This window comes from Leptodactylus fuscus, chromosome 1, assembly GCF_031893055.1.
Source record: "Leptodactylus fuscus isolate aLepFus1 chromosome 1, aLepFus1.hap2, whole genome shotgun sequence".
NCBI classification, from domain to species: Eukaryota; Metazoa; Chordata; class Amphibia; order Anura; family Leptodactylidae; genus Leptodactylus; species Leptodactylus fuscus.
Window position 1 is genome coordinate 45,635,789 of NC_134265.1, and position 17,631 is coordinate 45,653,419.

A 17,631-nucleotide genomic window follows, 5' to 3' on the forward strand; every position below is an offset into this window, starting at 1 on the left:
GTTTTATTTTTAGAAGGTTTCTTTTTTTTATTTTCTATTTTTGCTCGTTCTCAGTCTGGTATTTCTTGTCCGCAGATTCCTCACACAGGCCTCATCGAACAGTGTTCACACGAGCCATCGAGGCGTGCGACCTCCACTGGCAGGACAGCCACTTACAGCACATTATCAGCAGTGACCTTTATACCAACTACTGTTACCATGACGACACTGAAAATTCCCTCTTTGACTCCCGTGGGTGGCCCCTTTGGCACGGTAAGTTGCCCAGCCACAAAGACTACGCTGTGACTGGCCGCTTTGTTCACTTATTCTTTAGAGCTGTAAATTTTAGGAGCGGTGGTGGGCACGAGAAATGCTCAGCCATGAGAGATGATTTTGTTCTCATATCAGGCCTGTAGGGCAAGCAAAATATGTCGACATGGCTGGGACAAGTGATGACTGTACCTTCTGTCTCTTTAGAGCACGTCCCTACAGCATGTGCGCGGGTGGACGCTCTGAGGTCACATGGCTACCCACGGGAGGCCCTCCGACTAGCAATAGCCATTGTCAACACTCTTAGAAGACAACAGCAGAAAAGAATGGATATGTTCCGGCTACAGAAGAAAGGTATGTATCTAATATAGCATGCCGCTGAAGACTTCAGAGCCAATCTGTATCTGGAAGAACACGCACAAGGCCTGGCAGCATTACTTGTGTCTGCTGCTTTCATTACAGGGACAATATACCCTTTATATCCCCCCTATTGACGTTTCTGTAAGGGCCCAGCGGATTGAATAGGTTATTCTTGAGCTCCAATAAATGGGCATATTCCATATTTAATTGTATGTCTACAGACGTGGAGCACTGCCATGTAGGCTACTAAATCACAGGTTGGTTTGATGCTACTAGATGGAAGCAAGAGGGCTGTATACCCCTTCAGTCAGATCAGTCACATTTGTCCAAGGCTTTTGCATTTGTGCCATTTTCTTTACATTGGAGCTGGGTTGATCACAACTGATGGACTAGTGTGGCTTGATTTGTAGAAAGAAGTAGCCATATTGTTTCTAATCCTGTACAACCCCCTGTGCCCCTGGGTCGGGCACTTCATTTGGATATTTGATTATATAAGTACGTATATGAATATAAGTAATGTTCTGCAAGGAGACGTGTCATGACCGCAATTCTAAAAAATAGCAATGCACCATATTGTACTACTCGTCTTGAAAATGTATGAAGAAATGGCATGTCAAAAAGTTGTCCCTCTGCAATGGGTGCAATCTACTAGCCCCCCATCTAAGACAGTTTTTTGGTGTCGATGGGTTCAGGTGTGGTGCATATTTGGTGCACAGCCAAATATTCAACACCTTGTCAGTCCTGTACCCTGTTTGCCCCTTGTTACAGAAGTGTTATAGCAAGGCGGAAACCATATTAGGGTGGTGGTCCTTGGCTTGACAAATTTACTATAACACGCCAGACAGATGGAGCGAGTTATACCAGAAATCTATGCTGGTTCCTGACTGGCCTAGATTTTCATTCTAGGGCACGGGGGTGCACCCTCAATTAAAAGGCCGGAGCCTCTCGCCTATTAGGAGTCTTCGCAATGTCTAGCAACACCCATTCTGCCGTGTTAAATGGTAATACCCACCGCTCATTTTATTCTATTCCTCTGTTATGCCTCCTGGAAAATGGAGATCCAGGATTTCTATTTTTCCTGGCTTTTTACTTTGCAGGTAGCGGATTATCATTTACCACAAAAGCAATGGCTGCCTTTTGATGTTAACTGTGGATCGAGGTGAAGTAGAGTAACACCGTGTGAGGCGTTCAAGTCCTAAAGGGGTTAATTTGTTCCTATTGAAAGTTATAATTCAATTGCTTGGAGATGCCGCGCTCGCTGCAGACTGTATAAATAATACAGAACCCACCACTCTCCAGAAATATTTCTTCTTTTGACTCTGAGCCACAGAAGCTGCTTTGAACACTACAGACGTGTGCACACTGTGTGTCCACTTCAGAAGAGGCGGAAGAGCTTAATAAAGAGACACACAAAGCCTAATATTTCCTGAAACGTCTCCGCCTCGTCCAAAATGCCATAAAATGGCACCATAATGGGACTTTATTAAGTCAATAAATATTCAGGATCCCCAGAAGGAGTTTTCATTCAGGTCCATTGATGGTGACTTATAGCGGGCTTACTTATTTCACTGTATATTTCCCAATATAACCTGACTCAGACATCAGTGCACATTATAAAGGCGAAACCCCCATCCCCTGCCCCTTCAGTCATTCCAACGAAATGTGTAAATGCGTTCATGTCGACATTTTTGTGAATGGGTAAACCATGTCATGAAATACTAATATGGGAGTACCCCTTAATGTATACTAAATATTATATCAAGTATTTGTGGTTTTTGACACTGCTGAAATTGACTTTTTTTTTTTTTTCCCCCTTCATTCAAAAACAGAGCTTCTACATAAAGGCGTCACTTCCATCACCAATCTGGAAGGCTGGGTGGGACATCCTTTGGATCCAATTGGTACTCTCTTCAGCAGTCTTATGGAAGCCTGTAGAGTGGACGATGAAGGCTTTCATGGCTTTCCAGATTTTGCTGGTAAGACCTCTGAAATGTTGCAGTGACCTGCAGTTTAGTGTAAAGGTGGCCGTATACCTTAGATGAACGTTGGCCTAATCCTCTGGTTTCAGCAGGGTTGGCCAACAGTCTGTTTGGGTGCCCGGAAGAATCTGGCATATTGAATGTCCAATCCTCTTGTTCTCAAGGAAGATAACTTGCTACCAAAGGTGTTTTTTCCCTCCTCTGCCTATCGAATACATGCATGTTCGGCCTCGCGACTTGTCTACATTGAGAACACTGGGTTGGGCATGTTGACATCCACCTTTCTGACCCTTGCACCTAATACAGGGACCTATACCCATATACAAGAGATGGTCAACTTGTCACACCCGTTTTGGCCAAGGTTTACGTATAGCCATTGTGGCACACTGTATGCCCCCTCACTCTGCACAGGCACATGACCTAAGAGGAGGATGCACCAGATTTACAGGAGGTGTCTAGTCCTAAATAAAACAGACTAGTGTCCTAAATGCCACTCTTGATCTCCCATCCCACTCCTGAGCTGATCTTTCCCCCTTTCCCTCATGGGAGTTGACTATCCACCACGTTTGGGGCCAAGTATAATTTCACATATGACATTCATGAACGCCTCTGGATGCCGTGACAAAATACGTCGGTGGCATGACCACCAAGATGTGACTATATAAACACACATCTCCTGTGTTCTTGTTACGCTTCACCCCTGCCTTGTGACTAAGGTCCTCCATTAAGTTATTATCTTCCAACACGGGAGATTTGATAAAACGTTAATGTTCTATAAGTGAATTCCAGGTTGATGAAATAATTCTGACATATATGAGCGGCATTTCTCAGCACTCGGAGTACGGCGTGCCAGCGCTTCAATAAGCGACTCCAGATACCCACTGTTACTATTGAATGATTGATGGCATTCCAGCTGCAGTTTTATTAACTTCTAAGTAGCCATCATTGAGACTTGTCACAGGGAATTGTAGGACTTTTGTCGTAGATGCCAGATTTTTCCCTTGAAAATGGAATTTTGATTCTTGTAGGATCCAAATCCAAAGCTTTTATATACCGTAATCTCATAATAAAGGCAAGGCTTCCCCTTCATGTATATCCATTATCTATGCAGAGTAATGGAGTGAATTAATATTCATGAGCTTTCAGGATCTGGTCACGTGGCTGGCCAGACCCATAAAATGGCTGATCCTAGTAACAATGCTGTAAGTTTTAATAGGTTTTCTGGTCATCTTTGATACTGATTCAAAGGATGGGAATGGGGTCTGATAATCGGACCCTGCACCAGTCTGCAAATACGGCTACTGGAAGTAGCTCTACTCTGGGCACAAAGCCATCCCTCCGTTCATTGTATCTCTAGCTTGTGGTGCCTGGAAGCCACGGGGTCAACCTTATCGATGGGGTCCAGCACCTGGTTCCCACACCGATCAGCTATTAATATAAAAAACTGTGGGAGGCCCATCATATTATGTATGGTGCATGTTTGTGCCAGGAGTCCATTGTTCTGGCCCCAAATGACTCCTAACTGGAATAATAGCAGACTCCAACAGAGTTTGAGGAACCCCATTAACTATAATGGGATCCGTCAGGTTAGGAACAATGGGCACTTGACGCAGACGTGCAGCTAGCATTTATTGACTTTAGGTTATTCCAGAGTACCACCATGTCTTGTTCGTGGCTCAGTCCCATTCAAGTGAAAGGGCCGAGCTACAATACAGACATCCGCAATCAGTTGTGATGAGGCTGCAGATAAACTGTGGGGCTTCTGGTTGTCGGACCCCTGCTGATCTTCATACCCTTTAAGCTTGTGAGAAGTAGATAATAAGGGGAATCCTGCCGTCTAATTCCCCGTCACATGTGGCATCAGTTGGAAGTTGTGAATACGTTTCTCATTTTGGGCATTTTATACCGCAGATGGATCTGGGCATTGTAAATCTCTGGAATACCAACACCTGTCTCCTCACAAGTTCCTTGAAGAGGGCGAGTCTTACTTAACGCTAGCTGTGGAGGTAGCGCTGATAGGACTGGGGCAGCAGCGGATAATGCCAGATGGCTTGTACGCACAGGAGAAGGTCTGCCGCAACGAAGAGCAACTCATTTCTAAACTGCAAGAGATTGAGCTGGATGATACGCTGGTGAAAATCTTCAGAAAACAAGCAGTCTTCCTGTTAGAAGGTAAGCAACCAGGATTTTTGTTCATTGCGAACGGAAGTGCGGTGCCTTGTCACTTCAGGACATGATTTGCTGTCATTTTGAATGGTTATGGGCCGGGCAATTCAGCTTTTGTTGCTGCTGCACATACGTATTAGGTGGACACTTCAGCTATTATTCTAAAGCTGGAATACACTGAGTGTTCATCTGACATCTATCTATTCAGCCAATGGTTATCCCTCCTGACCTTTCTCTATACACATGCATACTTGGCTTGGCTGAGCATGCATATGCTCTGAATGAGGAGAGTATAATAAGCACAGGCTCACAGCCTCATGCCCTGGACCAAGAAACTACACAGCCGTGTGTATGGGGTTACAGGGATGAATGGGCCTTGAAAAACACAGCACACGACATTGCACACAGATGTGTGCATGAGGCCTTACTCCGACCACCCATTCTGGGTTTACAGGAAATCGGCCATGTACAGTTAGGTCTTGCTAAATTCAGATTATCTGTAATTTATAGGACCATAGAGGTTCATGAGCATTAGGGGAGGTCCTGGTATTGCTGTAGATATTTAGACACGTTATTGCTGCTTGAAAATAGTTTGATGGTGAGTGCCGATCGATAATGATCTTGTGAGAATAACTCAGGAAAAGAGAAAATGGCTTTATATTTCATTACAAAGTAGTGAGCACTTCATGTCAGCAGTGTCTGCGGTCTGAGCTGTGCAGCACTGGATTTGGTGGTCCTACCTGGGTTAAATCTATTATATCCATGATCCAAAGCTGTAGGAGTGTTTGGTAATAGGTGTACAAATAGTACAATACTCCCTTCTGCATCAGGATTTTCCTTATTGTGGCTTTGATAGGACTGTTCCCTGCAGATGGCCTAAATGGTCACCCTGGTGTGTATACAGCACATGGTCGCTGCTGTCTGCATCTGTAGTGGTCACGTACAAGAACACTGGCATTATGGCTATGTACAAGAGCTGTAATGCCAGTAATATGGCCGCTGACTGGATGTAGCCATCATGTGCTCTATGGAGGTGAGCACAACTTTGTCTAGTAGAGGCAGTGATGGATTCATTGGAGGGACGTGAATAACCACATTTTTGTATTAGGACATTTTCCTTTGCAGAATTTGCAGATTGTGGGGTGCCGTACTTAGGGGTACGGCATCCCCTATAGTGTGGATATTATGGGTAGTGTCTACTTGCAAGCTTGTATGTGTGTAAAACGCATTGGGCCAGTTTTGTCGGCATAAAATCATGGCCGGTTATGGTCGCAGACTTTTGCATCTGACGTAAGTCCACATTTAGGACACTGGTGGTTTGTGCAGTCTGTCTTTACTGTACCTATAGGTTTGAATGGACAAGTAGGGCATGTATGAAATCAATGGGTCCATATGCAGTCCTTGGAAAATACACATTCCTGAATGAGGTCCTATTGTGTAGCCCGTAACATTGCTTTCCTTTGATTTGATTTTTATCCGTCAAGGCTTCATCTTGCAATTTCGCTGGATTCTTTTTGACTCCAGAATCGTTCAAGATGTCTGCGAGTAGTTACTGAAGAGGAAATGTTATTATTGATCATGTGAGGATCATACTGGTGCAGGACGTTATACTATACTTTATCAGAGCTGTGCATTGTGTTGTGGTGCACCTGTACTGCCATTACCTGACCAGGGTGGATTTTTAAGCAATGAAGGGTCCTATTGGGTGACACTGAGCAGCAGTTTCCTATATACTTCTGTAAGGATCGCCCTCCATTTACGGAGACCCCTATTGACTCTCGGCAGTATGTAGCATTCTCAATAGGATTACACTTGGCTTTGCATTCCAGTATTCATTCTCTGAAATGTAAGATTTTTAGTATTTCTACATGTTCCCTTGTTTTTTGTTTTTTTTGTTTGTTTTTTACATAACTAAGCGGTTTTCTGCTCTAATATAGCGTCCAAAGCCGCCTATTGCAGTGACATGAGCAGAGCTGCAGCAGATGCCGACGTGACCTAGTATTGTGTTATTATGCAGAGCTGTGTGAGCACATTGGAGTAATGTCTGTTTTCTTGGCACAGCTGGGCCATACAGCGGTTTGGGTGAAATCATCCATCGAGAGAGTATTCCAATGCACACATTTGCCAAGTATCTTTTCACCTCCCTCCTACCTCACGATGCTGAACTGGCATACAAGATTGCACTGCGAGCAATGAGGTAAGTGCGGCGCTCCTCCATTCAGGGTTCCCATTTTTAACCTTTGTTTTGGTTAAGTATACATCTATAAGGCTGCATTCTGATGACCTATGGTGGCAAAAACGAGATTCCATGCAAGAAAGCATAGATGTTAAATACGACAAAATGGTGAACGTAGTTCATGTTGCTCATACCTTTGCAGGAGTCATTGATATTGCAGCCATGATACCGATACTAAATGCAGCAGCCGTCTAGTGAACATCTACTGTCACTAGAAAGAGGTTTCCCATCAGGGCAGTGGGATTGGAGGAAAAAAAGTTATTGACTTGGTGTAAGCATTTCATTTTGTAGCAAAATTATGCAATATTCAGTATCCTATAATTTGATGTATAGTTTGTATATTTATTTTTAAAGGGATTTAAAGGTGGTGTTTAGAGGGTTAATATTGGCTTACTTAATTTGGTGGACGCTTAATGATGGATCTGGGAGGTTCACGAGACTGGGTCACTAGAACCAGCGCTTTGTCCCCTAGAATTCTCCTTCCTTCCCTAATCTTACAGATAATTTTGCAATGGCGGCTGCTATAGTCAACCAGACCCCAGGTAGTAACCCTTGAGATCAGGGAGGGTGGGGGGGGGGTCAGAACACTGGTTCTGGTCATGCAACTCTGGGATCGAAACCAGCCTCCACCGGATGAAATAAGCTAATTTTGACTCCTTTAGTTCTTGCTATTATTATTCTAATTATATTAATTTTGTATTTTTAAATTTTTTAATTAAAAAAAAAAATATCTATCTATCTATCTATCTATCTATCTATCTATCTATCTATCTATCTATCTATATCTCATACATACACTGATATACACTCAGCCCTGAGAGCAATCACATCTGACACGTCAACTATGGCGTCACATACTTTCTGAAGAGTTGACTGGTGAGGGTCCTGTGCATAGACACCTACTATCACTAAAATGAAAACTCTTGTGTTTTGGTGGCCTGTACACCACTCCAAGGGAAGCCAAGTAATCTCTCAGGGCAGACATGAGGGTTAGTGGCGGTTTATCCGGTAGCTTACTGTGGATCCAGCATGTGACAATTTTCGTTGCACACTCCTTATCAGAATTTCTAGATTGCTGGATGCCAGACTGAAGGAATTTTGCTTTGAGACAAATTTGTCATGCTAGAAATCTCTTTAGAAATGCATCCAAGAATTGAATTCTTGACACTTGGTTAAACATTCCCTATAAATGTGTTTAATGTGGCATCGGATACATTCCTATGTGCAGATGGAATAAGTCAGGTGACCACTGAGCCTTGGTTTAATGATTGATCTTGTACGTTTTTTTTCTGTGCAGGTTGCTTGTGTTGGAATCCACAGCTCCGACCGGAGACATGTCCCGACCACACCACATCGCCTCAGTTGTTCCTAACCGTTATCCCCGTTGGTTCACCCTGAGTCATATTGAGTCACAACAGTGTGAGCTGGCATCTACAATGCTGACCGCAGCCAAAGGTATGCCATATTACCAGTCCTTGTTACTTACGTGGCAGAAACTTACTCAAGTTCTAGTACTAAGATTGTGGCGAGATCTGCAGATCAAGTGTTCTCGTATAAAGATATACAAAAATAGTGTTTCCTGTTGAAACCACCAATGCACTTGTAAGTCCTTGCACGGCTTTAGATATAATGGTAGAATTAGGTTGCTATGGGTCTGCTCAGTGGAATCATTTTGCATAAATGTTCCCTGGTGTGCAGCATGCATATTTCATGTCAATGCATTGAAGTCACTGAGAATATATATTGCAGGCATATGCACGAAAAGTGCCACCTTTTACAAAATATGGGGCTCATCTAATAAAATGAAATTGGATTTGTTGCCCATAACCAGTCTTTTTCAGTTATTAAAGGGATTCTTGGACCCTGCTATAGAGATTTCTGCTTGCGTCCAGTAAGTGAGCCTTACCTGTCCTTGGGTTGTTTCTGGCATTGCAGCTCCATTCAATTGGAGTGAATTGGGCTGGACACTGCTCCTTAGTCTGGACCAGCAAGCTGACTTACCTCTTACATAGAGTAAGCATAAGTTTACGCCTATTTAGAAAAGCCATGATGCTGCGCTAGGTCAGTCTCACGATTGATCCAGATAGTGATCATTGGACTCTTAAGTGGTCACTTGGTTTCCATTGATTCCATAATTTCGGCAGCAATGATCAGGAATCTCATGCATATAGCACATCAGAGTGCCACCCCCATTGATTTCAATGGGAGGTTTTGCTTTATTCTGATGTTATGGAGCAGGATAGGACTTGCTCTATGATAACTGGAATGGATCACTCTCGGATGGCACACTTACACTAGGTTCACACTAGCGCCCAGAGTCTGTTCTGAGCTTTCCATCTTCTGCATGCAGAAGACTGAAAGCTGTCCGACCGTGAGCGGCGGTGAGCGTTTTATGCTCTCCGCCGCGAAACCGTTTTTTTTTTTTTTTTAAAACCAGACACAGAGTACTGCATGTCCGACTCTGTGTCCGATTTAAAATAAACAAACAAAAAACTGTTTCGTGGCGGAGAGCATAAAACGCTCACCGGCGCTCATGGCCGGACATCTTTCAAACCCATTCAAATGAATGGGTATGAAAGAGTCCTGCAGGTTTCCGTCTCCTGCTCAGTTTTGTGCAGGAAACAGAAATCTGCAGAACGGAGACCGGGCGCAGATGTGAACGAGCCCGTAGTCCTGTGCATGGACCCTTAAGTTCACTTCTCCATCTACAACATGCATATACATACTTTGGTCATGTGTATGTTTTACACACGGGTACTGATGACCTATCTTGTTTATCAGTGTGGGGTCTAGTTGTCAGACCCTCACTGATCAGCTGATCCACTTGCTAGGTGTATATAGCTGAATGTGACTCTCTTCCTATTCAGATGAATGAAAGCAGATCGCAGCTCTGTAGTGATGGTGTCAGGAAACTGCAGCACTTCTTCTATTCACTTGAGTAGGAGTGGGCCAGCTTGTAGCTGAATACTGAGTCTGCCAGCTGGATCAGCTGATAAGGGTTGGGTCTGGGTGTTGGCCCCCACCAATTAAATACTAATGATCTATAATATGGATAGGTCATCAATATCCAAAACACATTGGGTCTTGAACAACACCATTAAGCAAATGCCAGCCATGCTACTTATGTCTTTTAAACATGAGCTTACAATATACATTTGCTAGCTGCTGCTGACACAAGACTAATGCTCACATCTAGGCTTCACCCCCCTACATTTGCCTCCTCTTCAGCCCCCTCCCCTCTTTATTTGGTGAATTCCTCCTCGCTCTCCTGAAATGAATTTTCTAGTTAAGCGTTTAAAGCTTTTCCCCGGTCAGCCGTGCTTCAGGGCCATTCCCTTTCTTACCAGACTTTTTTCTGATTCTTTAGATGTGCCTGGAATAAGCAATGTCTTGTGGACCTAAATGCTGATGAAATGCCTTCTCTCCCCCCATCTGCAGGTGATGTTAGGAGACTGGAAACAGTGTTAGAATCCATCCAGAAAAATATTCACTCCTCATCGCACATCTTTAAACTAGCACAAGATGCGTTTAAAATCGCAACGTTAATGGACAGCTTACCGGATATAACGCTGCTGAAAGTCTCGCTGGAGCTGGGCCTTCAGGTTGGTGAAACTCTGCTATAAAATAAGGACCTAAAATTCACAACCACTTCTGCAGCCAGAAGATTCTCCGTAAGGCTGGCTTTACTCATAATTGATTCAGCCTACGGTGATCTTTCCAGGGCTCCACACGTGCATCCTTGACTTGGCAGAGCATGCATGTGTTTTAAGGGAGAGTTGACAAGCTTGATGCCAGACTACTTTGAACAAAAAAAAGTTGATAGGACATGTTGAAATCAAACAGCCTGACCCTTTCTCAACATCATGTGCCTTGGGAGAGAACCTTGTATAGGCTCAATGGCTGATGGGTCTTACTATAGATTTAGATCAGCTGAGCCCACTGAATTCTGTATGTGTGGTTAAAGGGGATATCCATCTTTGTAATACTAATGGTCAGTGGAGACCTGCTGAACCCTCACAGATCATCTGTTCCAGGATGCTGTGGTTCTCAGTAATGTTTGCATGCCAGAAAGTCATACAAAGAGCGAGTCTCCTTGAAGCCACTGCTGCTAGAGATGAGCGAGTACTGTTCGGATCAGCCGATCCGAACAGCACGCTCGCATAGAAATGAATGGACGTAGCAGGCACACGGGGGGTTTTAAGCGGCCGGCCGCCGTCAAAGCGGAAGTACCAGGTGCATCCATTCATTTCTATGGAGCGTGCTGTTCGGATCGGCTGATCCAAACAGTACTTGCTCATCTCTAACTGCTACACTTTGTACGATGAGTGAGCCAATATGACTCCCTGCATGTAAACCTTATGAGGAGCAGGGATGTCCCGGAACAGCTGGATTAGAGACGGAAGTTCTGGATGTCGGACCCACACCAATAGGATAAGCCATAAATATTGGAATGATGGGCCATTAATAATACAGAAGTGGATAACCAAGCTCATACCTGACAAGCTTGTTGACTTTCTCCCTTGACAACCTACAGAATATTACAATTCTAACATATCGAGCCCCTAATTCCGTACAAAAAGGTAAAAGCTTTAATAGTTGGTTTTTTAGGTTCCTCTACAGGTCCCTTACCCATACAATAGAACAGATTATTCTTCGCTTCAGATTTAGGACTAGAATGCTTGTACATTTCTATATGACCATTGTGTAGATCGCATGTATTCTTACACTGACATTGTAGAAAGCACATATTAGTTTTCTGTTAAGGTTACACAAAATTTTGCCATCCACACTCCAGTAAAAACTCCCCAGCGGTGAGCAGAGGGGTGATGTATAGGTTAAGCTTCATATTGATTCCTCATAATGGTTATCTATGGGCCTTCTAATAGCCTTGCCAAACAGCGTGTGAAATCAATTCCTGTATTCCCGAATGGTAAATGGCATACATTCAAAATAGGCATTTTGTATAAACTGCAAAGCAAAACGCATTTCCCCAGGTACATTCGATATGTACAGACAGAACGGTGCATCAGCTTTTTAACAGGGTTGCAAAAAAAAGTGAATGGGACCGGTCAAATCCCAAGATTCATCATTTGTGGAGGAATCTGCATCTCGTAGTGCGGGGCATTGTAGTGATTAGGGTAATTTTCAGCTTGCCTAGGAAATATGTCGGAGTAATTGAGTCCTGTGCTGGATTTTACCGCCTTCCTTTGTTATGCTAATCGGTCAATGACTCATAGATACATAATGGCCTTTATTAGTGAAGCTTATTAAAAGAAATTAGAATATATGACGTGGCTTCACCAAGACTTTCCATGGTCCTGAGAAGAATGGTCTAGTCCATCTTTAGCCCTTGTCTTGAAAACTAAATGGAATTTTCCAACTGTTATAGTCTGCACTTCAATACAGGTGTACTTAAGTATATGTTCAGGCCTGCCAACTAGAGATGAGCGAACACTATTCGGAACAGCCGTTCCGAATAGCACGCTCCCATAGAAATGAAAGGAAGCGGCCGGCACGCACACTTTGCCACACTTAACCCCCCCGCGTGCCAACTACGTCCATTCATTTCTATGGGAGCGTGCTATTCGGAACAGCTGTTCCGAAAAGTGTTCGCTCATCTCTACTGCCAATCCATAACTAGGTACAGTTCATGTGGATGGTGTTTTTAAAACCCCATCAACCTGTAGATGAAAAATTCCCAATAGGAATCTGAGCATGCTGTAGTTTATTTATTCTTATTGTGGAAATCGCCGTCAGTTTCACCTCTTTAGTGCAGAGTCCTGATCTCTGCAGTTCCATAGTAAAATCTGTGACTGGAACCTCCCTCTCCTCCAGGCTTGATTCTCTCATTACAGTTCATCGCTAGAGGTCTCCATATTCTCTGGGGGAGTAAGGTATCACCACTGGGAAAGTGAGGCTGTGGAGTTAGTCGGGACCACTTTAAGTGGCGTCAGACGTTTTCAATTATACAATTGGTATTCTATACTTAGACGTGTCGTTTGTTAAAGAAATTTAGTCACTGACTTTTTAAAGAATTTAAAGGATCATTATTGGTAGCCATTTATGAAGGAGTTGGACTGTGGGGGGGAAAAAATAGAATTCTGTGTCTTTGGTTTGTCGTACCGACCTCACAGCCTTGCTTGTAACTGTTCTCATTAAAATCGGTTGGCTGTCAGAGTAATGCATGGACACATCAGGTCCTTTAGGTCATCCTTGCAGATGTTTTTTTACCCTTGGCAGGATTTGAACACCAGGACCCCAGCGCTGCAAGGCTGCAGTGCTAACCACTGAGCCATCGTGTGGCCCCAATCATGGGTTTTCTAGGTTTGTTGTATGTATGGGGCCTTAGTGCAAAAAGAATATGACCTCCTCAATAAAATCTAGACTGTGCGTTTCATGAGGGGGCTTCCTTTGGTTTATGGTCTTAAATTCTGTATTGCAATCTTGTCTTTCAGGTAATGCGTATGACTTTATCCACTTTAAATTGGCGGCGGCGGGAAATGGTCCGATGGCTGGTAACATGTGCAACTGAAGTGGGTAAGTACCTGTGTGTGGCTCCGGTTTCTGGATTGATAGTTTAGATTAGTTTTGCAATCTGGGTTTTTGAAGCCGAGCAAGGTATAGTGGCTTTTGTATCTTTACTCATCGACTATAGATGGTTTGGATGGCGTAACTGTCTCTATAAAGTGGGGGTTTGTTTGGGTGCGGAAAATTGTAATAGAAGAGGACATGTCCTATTACTGTAGTTGATCATCCTGAAAAGGGGACTGACCGTTCATGGGAATGGGGTATTTTTGTCCTTGTTCTGAATCGAGCGATGGTAATGCAGTTTGGAGCTTCCAATGGAGAAGTAAGCAGAGAGCCAATGGCTATATTTCAGAGTAGCTTGCCCAGGTGGGACAACCATTTTAAGAAGTTGCTATACAATACCACATCAGTAGTAACTAGAGATGAGCGAGTACTATTCGAAACTCCCATTTCGAATAGCACACACCCATAGGAATGAATGTAAGCGGCCGGCACGCAGACTTTGCCGGTGGCCGGCCACTTAACCCCCTGCGTGCCGGCTGCGTCCATTCATTCCTATGGGTGTGTGCTATTCGAAACGAGAGTTTCGAATAGTACTCGCTCATCTCTAGTAGTAATCCATCTGGAGGTCAACTGGATCCATAGAATGTTGAGTCTTTAAATGGGGAAACTTGGAATTTGACATCAAGTTTATTCACAAGATGAACCCCCATTGACCACAAGAATGATGATCTCCTCCCCCCCCCCCCCCCCCCCATGAATGTAGCCTGGAATCGCCCTCCACTTATCTCTGAGACTGACAAATGGCCAAATACAACACTCTATATCCCTGTACTGCCAATTCATCTGGGAAAATTTGGACCCTTGTTTTTAGTTATCCTTTTGTTAGGGTTCGGCCTCGAAGATAGATATTTAGAAAGGGAAATTAATTTACCATACATGTAAAATGTGAAATGGAAAAATTCTACATGGTGAAAGTAGGTAGTTCTCACAAACGAAGGCTGCACTTTTATGGTTGTTAAAATGGAGGCAGTCAGGGAGTAGGTTAAATATTCAGTACAAATCTGATTTGTTTCATTTTGTCTTTGTACGCAGGTGTTTATGCACTCGACAGCATCATGCAGAGCTGGTTCACTCTCTTCACGCCAACGGAGGCCACTAGCATCGTTGCTACAACGGTGATGTCTAACAGCACTATTGTCCGTTTGCATCTGGACTGCCATCAACAGGAAAAGCTGGCCGGCAGTGCTAGGACGCTTGCGCTCCAGTGTGCTATGAAGGACCCTCAAAACTGTGCCCTGTCAGCACTTACTTTATGTGAAAAGGATCACATAGCTTTTGAGACTGCTTACCAAATTGTCCTGGATGCTGCTGCGACTGGCATGAGCTACACACAGCTTTTTACGATAGCACGGTACATGGAGCACCGTGGTTACCCCATGAGGGCGTACAAACTGGCTACCTTGGCCATGACTCATCTTAACCTGAGTTACAACCAGGATACACACCCTGCCATTAATGACGTTTTGTGGGCATGTGCGCTCAGCCACTCTCTTGGGAAAAATGAGCTAGCAGCGATAATACCTCTTGTGGTCACAAGTGTCAAATGTGCTACAGTACTTTCAGACATTTTGCGCAGGTGCACTTTGACCACCCCTGGGATGGTGGGACTTCATGGACGGAGGAACTCTGGCAAACTTATGTCACTGGACAAATCCCCTTTGAGACAGCTCTTGGATGCCACAATTGGGGCCTACATAAACACGACACATTCGCGGCTCACACACATCAGTCCTCGACACTACAGTGAATTTATAGAGTTTCTTAGCAAGGCCCGAGAGACCTTCTTAATGGCTCACGACGGACACATTCAGTTTACACAGTTCATTGACAACCTAAAACAAATCTACAAAGGAAAAAAGAAACTGATGATGCTGGTCCGTGAGCGCTTTGGTTGACAATGTGTGAATGGGGGAGGGGGTGGGGGGAGAAGGTTTGTTTTTACTTGAGCCTGCCTTTTTATCCTTTTTAACTTAAGAAAAAAAAAAAAATGTCAAAACACAAAAAAAGAGCCACACCGGTATTATGTGTATAGTTAAAAAATTGAGTTTGCAAAACTAAATTGTCATGTTGTGAAAGTTTGTGTTTTTATATTTTTTTTTTCCTTTTTATTTTCAAAAATTTTTATTTTTTATTTCAATTTATCTGTGTGTATGAGAGAGGTTTAAGGTTTGGTTTACACTGAGTATATGTTGTCGAGTGGCAAAAGCCCACATAGCTCTCCTGTTTCTGTATTCGTTCACAGCCTCAAAGAGAAAAAAAACAAAAACGCAAATGGCTTTAAAAGAGACAGAAAATCTTGAAGAAAAAAAAAATACCAAACGTTAAAAAAAAAAATCCTTAAACCCTTCATCCCGTGACAAGTACCTCGAATGGATCCAGCTTTACTCCTCTGTATATCATTCTTACATTTCAGCATACTTAACCACAGAACCCCAAATAAAACAACAATACTAGTAGATATGAAAAATACAAGAAAAAAACACAAAAAATTTAAGGCTGACTTTATGTGGCTTTGCAACGCAGTTCATCTAAAAGCATGGCACCACAAGCATGTGGAAACTTAGCGACTGTCAACATACATTCTCAGGGATTATCAAGAAAAAAAAAAGAATGAGAGCATTTATTGTACTGTATATATATATTATAGTATATGTCTGAATATTGAAAACAAAGTATAACATTAACTAATTTATAAAGAATATTCTATGTAATGCAAAATACTTGAAGCTGCAGTAGCTTGGTTTTAAACAGACTAAACACGGGAGGAAAACATATCCAAGTGAGACATGAGCCTCGCTTCAGTGTTGGCTTTGGTGGTGATCATTACATGCTGGGCATCTATGCAGAGCCACCTTGATTCACTGCATGGCTGGGCTGATACTGGTTGGAAAATACACGTTTTTGTTCGATTTTTAGTTTTTTGTTTTGTTTTTTTTTGACTCGTGATCTATAAACTTGTAGGAATAATTTACCTTTCCAAACACGCATACCTGGCCTGTTGATTAGAAAAAAAAACGTCATCTATATAGCCAGAGCCGCAAGCCTTAGCATCAATAGTATAACATGCCACAAAAGAAAATGGGGTTTGGGGGCCGCAGAGAGATCTTCCAAGAGACACTTCAACACACACACACAAAAAAAAAATTACATCCAAAAATTGATGTTCATCCATGACGCCTTGGCAGTAAGCTAACAATAAGCTAACCTATTGTGCACAATTATAATATATATGTCTGCATAGGTATTTTGACTTTGTGCAGGACAGAAAGTTGTGTAGGTATGACTGTTCAAACTCGTTCTCAAATTTTAATTTTTATTTTTTTTTTTGTTTTTTTTGCCTCTAGATTTCTTCAAACAAAAACAGCCTTCTATCTTGCCTTGTCTTAATGCTTTAAAATAACCAAACTGGAGATCTAACTACCAAACTGTTCATTATAATTAAATACCAACTTATTGGTTCCAATATTGTGTCTTTAATTTTAGCTGAATGGTTCTGTATTCCTTGTGCTTTCTAAAGCCGTTTTTTTTATTTTCTTTTATGTTTTTTGGTGCAAAAGTTGTCTAGTGTCTCTCGTTCCCTTCATTAGAGAACATGCTTTAGGTATGTTTGTAAGTATTTTTGTTTAGAAGAAAAGAGAACTTTCATGCTCTTCATTTTATTTATTATACTAGGTAAAAAGGTTGTACTTCATCACCCCATGTAAACATGCTCATGAAGTTGAAAGTAATTAAGATTTGATACACTGATATCAATTTATTTATGTAACTAAATCACTGTTTTATAAACTTGTTAATGATCAACAATTTTTTTTGTTTTGATTAAAATTAGTTTTTTGAAAGTTGATTCTGTTTCCTTTTTGGTTACCTGGGATTGTTTTTCTGATTTTTGAAGGCGCCCTGTCCATTTTGCACAGGTTGACACTCCCTTCTTGACTCATGGCTTCTTCACCTACTGTGGTTTTTATCAATGCATCATGTCTGTATACGTAAGGAGTAACTCTAGTTGCTATATTTTTGCATTTTTAGCAGCTTTTTGCCTCTGCAAGCTCC

The 17,631-nt window shown here is 42.6% G+C and overlaps 1 protein-coding gene across 1 annotated transcript in view; it reads left to right on the forward strand.

Moving 5' to 3' along the window:
* Positions 1–17,367, forward strand: part of ZSWIM6 (zinc finger SWIM-type containing 6) — a 95,509-nt gene extending 78,142 nt beyond the window's left edge. The window contains exons 6-14 of the mRNA XM_075269808.1: positions 76–252; positions 457–603; positions 2,439–2,585; positions 4,500–4,760; positions 6,816–6,951; positions 8,288–8,445; positions 10,429–10,592; positions 13,446–13,527; positions 14,614–17,367. Of these exons, the coding sequence (XP_075125909.1) occupies positions 76–252; positions 457–603; positions 2,439–2,585; positions 4,500–4,760; positions 6,816–6,951; positions 8,288–8,445; positions 10,429–10,592; positions 13,446–13,527; positions 14,614–15,476 (2,135 nt within the window). The 3' untranslated portion in view covers positions 15,477–17,367. The remainder of the gene's footprint in view (positions 1–75; positions 253–456; positions 604–2,438; positions 2,586–4,499; positions 4,761–6,815; positions 6,952–8,287; positions 8,446–10,428; positions 10,593–13,445; positions 13,528–14,613) is intronic.
* The last annotated feature ends 264 nt before the right edge of the window (positions 17,368–17,631 follow it).